Source organism: Chaetodon auriga, chromosome 3 (genome assembly GCF_051107435.1).
Source record: "Chaetodon auriga isolate fChaAug3 chromosome 3, fChaAug3.hap1, whole genome shotgun sequence".
Classification (NCBI taxonomy): domain Eukaryota; kingdom Metazoa; phylum Chordata; class Actinopteri; order Chaetodontiformes; family Chaetodontidae; genus Chaetodon; species Chaetodon auriga.
In genome coordinates, this window is record NC_135076.1 from 28,312,979 (window position 1) to 28,318,631 (window position 5,653).

General features: G+C 44.8%; 1 protein-coding gene across 1 annotated transcript; it reads right to left on the reverse strand.

The window, feature by feature from the left end:
• Nucleotides 1–2,988: 2,988 nt before the first annotated feature.
• gadd45ab (growth arrest and DNA-damage-inducible, alpha, b) lies at nucleotides 2,989–4,864 on the reverse strand. Its single transcript, XM_076726714.1, has 4 exons — nucleotides 4,734–4,864; nucleotides 4,241–4,342; nucleotides 3,921–4,128; nucleotides 2,989–3,780 (listed from the first exon to the last, which is right to left on the reverse strand). Exons 1-4 carry the CDS (start codon nucleotides 4,781–4,783, stop codon nucleotides 3,667–3,669), a joined length of 474 nt encoding a protein of 157 aa, XP_076582829.1. The 5' UTR covers nucleotides 4,784–4,864; the 3' UTR covers nucleotides 2,989–3,666.
• Nucleotides 4,865–5,653: the final 789 nt, after the last annotated feature.

Sequence of the window (5,653 nt, forward strand, 5' to 3'; positions counted from 1 at the left end):
TGGTGCGTTTGGCTGATTTCTACCAGTGAATATGAATGTGTGCTTTCGTTAGTTACTGTGCATCATATTCTGCCTTTACCTGTTTGTGGTAAATGCAAATAAACCTAGAAAATTCGTCATTTGTATTTGTTTATGTTTTTTCTCTAAATATTAAAAGAAAAAACATCTAAACTTCACAGGAAAAAATTGATTTTTTGACATACAGAATATGTGATGAGTTCATGTTTTTTTAAATTCCAAAAGTATTTGGTTACGAGTGTGTTGGATGCATGCATTTATTAGTTTGATCAGTATTTTTATGCTACGTCGAACGACTATGAGGAACATGAGTGAGGTCACTCATAGTGACACCTGTTTCATCACACCTGTGCACTTCTTCTTAGCTCTATGGGGTCTTTCAGCATCTTGCAGCTTTCCTGTTTTGGGTCATTATCACTGCTTTCTTCAGCCCCATTTCTAGCTGCAGCAGACAGCTGTTTTCATTGATAACAGCTGTGAAAACCGACTGTGCACCGCCCTCCCCACATCTAATATGAAGTTAGCGACTAGCTGGTGACTACAGTGTAGCATTTAGTCACTAAAAAACATAAACCTCAGAGTCCAAATGCAGCTTTCATTCAATGGCTGGACAGAAAGACGACTAGAAATGCTAATGTTGCTCATTATGTGCTGGATAATCAGGCGATTCTTTGCTTATGTGTTAGCTATATCAACTTTATAAGATGGCAGTGTTGTGTTTACAGGTTGTTCTGCTGCCAAGTGGCACTAGATCAAATAATGTAGCTTTAATATAAAACTTATATATTCCAAAAAAGTTCTGACCCAAAAAAACGTCTATAAAAACAGAATGAATCCATTTGCAGACAAACCTGAGTCTTCCAAACAGGTGTTTTTGGGGAGTTCCACAACTTTCCCAGTCTTTGAAACGTGTTGCTGCATCAGATTCAGAATAAGCAGATATTTACAGAAATCAATGAAGCCGATGAGGAAAAACATGAAATATACTGTCTGAACCTCTCGATGTGAACAGAGTCCCTGTGGCTTGACTTCCTGTAAGTGCTCACACAAGAAAAACTAGATACTCAACCTGCTACGTGCATTACACTCACTGATTAAGCTTTGTCTTTAACATGTATTAACTGTTTTATATGATGCTTTTACACACAGCATGTGTTGTTTCTGCTGGTTTTCATCACAGGCAGCTTCGACCTCATTTGCTCTCATTAGTCCAATTAGTCATTAAATAGGCCTGTTTATGACCAATTGTCATTCCTTTGTTGGAATCACAGGTCGCCATCTTCAAACAGGGGATGAGTGTCTCCAGTATCAGGTCAGGAGCACATAAACATTCTCGTTTGCTCTAATTTCTCTTGATGGTTCTTCTGTGCCCCTGAGTCATGACCGGCCTGTTATGCAATCATCCTGCTCTGCTGAGAAGCCCTTTCTATCCCTTCTCACTCTCCTCAGGTGTGATGTTACACCCACAATCAGGTCAGGCCATATTTGTTGGCCCACATTGATATAACCCCCACCTGAGTCAGATGATGGATAGCACAGGCTTTGTAGCTGCGTTGTTTGCAGTGATTGTGTTACCTGTCAGTGCAGTGGAGAAGATCCAGGATAAGCCAATAATCCAGTATCTCCAATATCTCCTCTGCTTTCAGTGGCCCCTCCCTGTGTGACAGGAAAAAACGGTTCTTGGTTTTAATGATCAAATTGCGTTTGGGTGTCACTATACACTCACCCTGCTCTGGTATTTATGGTATTGTTGTTCACTTTCCAAGGAAAAATCCTGGACTTTGGCGTTTTATGTGTCTCGTGGCGAGCACTCGGGACTCAGAAGTGTTTCAGTTCTGCTGATCTCCAGCAGACAGACAGCAGCAAAACCTCAGAGTCACTGGAAAAGTGTAGCCGGAGTGTTCTGCCACGTTCATGCAGTGGAGAGCAGATCTGCATGTTCCGGCCTCTGTGCACATTTTATCACATTTGCAGATGCACCCTTACTGAACCACAAACCCTCTCTCACAGGCCACACTTCGGCCCAGTCTTCCAGCCAGTCCTGCTTTTTGACCCAGTTTGTCCTGTCCTCCCCATCTGCTCCCCACCATCTGATAGGACCTCCAGAGAGGATTGTTGTTCTTTTGATATCCCCGGCTGCACACTGACATCTCTGCAGCAGGTCAGCCTCTCTGTGTTTGCTGCCTGTTAATTGCAAGTGCTACTATTGTCAGTGGTCGTGGGGGGGGGGGACCTCTATTCACGGGGCCTTTTTTTTTTGCCATGAAGCTAAAGTACTGTACAGCTCTAGCAATAGAGTCCTGAATAGCCCTGACTCATGCATCCATTGTCTTGTGACCCTCTGTGTAGAGGGCTTTGTCCCTCCCCATTCTGCACAAGCACCAATAATTTCTGGTTTTCTCTTTTTGCTCAGTCTGGAACGGGTCTTCCACAAGTTTTTTTTTTTTCCTTATTGCCTCTCTGCTATTTTTAATCCAGTCAGCAGTAAGTTTAGCTCCGATGGCGTAGATGCAGAAGGCCGTGAAGAATGAGCTGTCACGACGAGACCCGTCCCACTCAGATTCATGCTACAATAGGAATTCTCCTCCCCTCAATGAAACGAGATCCTCAAAATGTGCAAAAGGTCACATTTTACTGGAGTTCCCATGCAGGAGTAATGCTGATTTCAAGGAATTGCATGCCAGCAGCAGATTTAGCGCAGACTATTTTAAGTTGGCTTTTTTTTTGGCTGCATGCTCAAGTAAAAAAACTCCACATCTTGCTTTTGGTGCAAGCTGCAGAAAAGGTTGGAAATGTGTGCAGTAAATACTTAAACCGGCCCTGTGACATGCCAGGACAAATTCCAAACCCTGTGCGGCAGCATGCTGAGCCTCATATGTGGGCGCGAGAGGCATGCACTGCTCCTCAGTGTGACTCCTTCCGAGCAAGCAAAACCTGTAATACCTGGAAATCACGGAGGCAGAACCACCCTGTGAGCTGTTGGTTGTTTATTTCATTCAATTGAACAAGGCAGAACTCCATGCACAATAAATATGACTCATTAAATTAATGACACATAAAAACATCAGTTAGTGGACAAGTCTAACATTGCATTGTCCTTAAAATAAAATAATAATAATTAAGTGTGAAAAGTTTCCCTTTTGAGTGATCAAAGTGACAAGCCTTAAATACTATTAAATAAATGTGCTGTTACAGAAATGATTTGGTTGAATTTTCTTGAGCAGTCCTTCAAGCTGGGAGCTCTGACTGCTCCTCTCCAGCGTGGTCCAGTCCTTGGAGGCTCCCTGTCTCCTTTCCCCCCGTCCTGCGCCTCCTCCTGTGTTCACCACCACGTGCACTTGTCCGCTCACATGATTCAGTTTCCCGTAAAGGCTTCTTTCTCGGCAGAGAAAGGCGCAGTCATACGCTGGAAATCGTGGAACCCAGACTGCTGAGTCACACTTCCCTGGCCCACGAGTTCACCCTGACCTGGTAAATTTGTTGGAACGTTTGACTTCCTTGTTGTAAACACTTGTGTTCTTGTCTCCGCCCCTCCCGTCTCTCTCTGCCTGGAGCACTTTCCAAAGGAGTCCAACACAGACATTAACACAGGCCTTGTGCAGTTACTTTTCCCCAAATGCACACGAAACATGAATATTCCAGGCGGCTTCATCGGTCGGGCAGGTTGATAACAGGCACCCACTGATCCAGACAGCGACTGTCTCTGCAGAATCTGTTGACTTTGCTCAGCGCGGGGTCCTTCCACAGCGACGACTGAGGATTCTGCAGAAGAAGACAAAGCAGTTACCATCTGCTAGTTTATGAAATGTGCAAACAGGCTGAAATTAGTCCGATTGCACAACCCCATGCATGCACCGACAATGACCTTGGTACTTAAGGCAGACATGGGCGATGACACTTACAGTGACGAGGACACAGTGCAGGTCCACGGGTTCCCCTCCGGGTTTCCCTCCTCCCAGTATTTCTGCCAGGCGCCTCATGTTGCTGACGCGCAGGATGTTGATGTCGTTCTCGCAGCAGAATGCCTGGATTAAGGTGAAGTGAATCTGGAGAGCCACATCCTCCTCATCGTCTGTGGCCAGCAGACACAACACCACATTGTCTGGATCCCTGCAAACAACAAGAGAGAGACAGTTGTAAGGAAAAGGAGGAGCAGGGTGTCTCACGCTTATCCCACGTTGTTGGCGTCCACAGCAGTGACAGCATCTTCTCCTTAACTTACGCATTTAGTGACTTTGCTGCCTCATAGACTCCAACAGTGATGCAACCCTGAGGCAACGCAGAGCTCAGGACCTCCTCTAACGCTTTAGCCACCGATTCCATCCTGAAGGAAAAACACATTGACACACATTAATTGACTAAAAACAGCCTGCAAAACACACAACACGACAGCTCACATGCGTAAAGCTCGTGTTGTTCACATGAGGTGATGATGACCAGTGATGCAACCAAGACACAACAACACGAACACTTCTGCTTATCAGGTTCGACCCTGAAATCAGCGTTAACCGAAGCTACAGCTGCTAGCATCAGTTAGCTTGACGTTAGCTGTCGTTACAGCGATGACAGCAGAAACAGACACAGAAACGTAAAAAACGCGTCCAGGTTCAAACGTCTGCAAACGTCCAGCGAGCCTTCAAAACGGCCCCGGTGCTGAAAACAAGTTCCAGCCAAAGAGGAGAGAGAAAAGTGCTAAAAAGCAACAAGAAGCTAACCTTTCTGAAGAGTTATCTCCACTGGACTCTTCAAAAGTCATATTGCACATCCGAGCGGTTTGGTGTTCAACAATATCCAGAGCGAAGTGTGACCGTTTCTGCGCGCGGAGCTGCTGTCTGTGAGCCGGAGAGTCCCACGTCTTCGGTAGTCAAACCTCCGTCCCACCGCTCATTTACATAAACCGGTCCCACCGGTCACATGGCTCACCGCCGCTGTGTGCGTGTGGCGACACCCTGTGCCTGTTAGGGGACACTGCGGCGGGAGGACACCAGCTTCTCAGTTTGATTTACAATTTCAATCTAAAATTTTATATTAATATATTTGCCTCATAATTCCTTACATATATTGTGTATATTTTTTTTTTTTGCACTATTTAACTTACTGCTCTAAAAGCTGTGCGCGTTTTTTCCTTTGAGAGCAGTGTTTAAACCAAACTCTAACTCTTTGTATGTGCACACATTCTTGGACAATAAAGCCGATTTTGATCTGACCCTGACTTATTTAACTATCCGTGTCTCCAGCTTAGGAAGCAGGCTGCATGTGCACTCCAGCACAAAGTCATCAGAAATCAGACATAACCACAAAGACATTAATAAACTTTATTTTCGTATATCACCTTTCATACAAGAATAGCTGCTGAAAATGCTTTATTGCAAACAAATCACGTGCACAAGAAATAAAGATCTAAAGTCAGCAGCCTATGAATTCATTCAGGCTGATGCAAAGTGAATGAAAACATGTTGCAGGATATTTCAGCTCATGGCGGCTTTCAGCGCCTCTGGTGGAAACGTAACGTAAAAGTCTTTTTACCACAAGAAACGTTCAGCTTGGACGTTTCCCCGCTGACTTCGGATCAGTTTCCTTCAGCTGCTGTTCCCTGAATCATCAGAGAAACTGATCAGAGGTCAGTTCAACCAAC

Bases quoted from the DNA above. Each gene is read 5' to 3' on its own strand.
- gadd45ab (XM_076726714.1), bottom strand. From the start codon at position 4,783: ATGTGCAATATGACTTTTGAAGAGTCCAGTGGAGATAACTCTTCAGAA. The intron at 4,343-4,733 runs GTTAGCTTCTTG...TTTTTCCTTCAG, and splicing joins GGAGATAACTCTTCAGAAAG to GATGGAATCGGTGGCTAAAG. The intron at 3,781-3,920 runs GTAAGTGTCATC...CTTCTTCTGCAG, and splicing joins TGCACTGTGTCCTCGTCACT to AATCCTCAGTCGTCGCTGTG.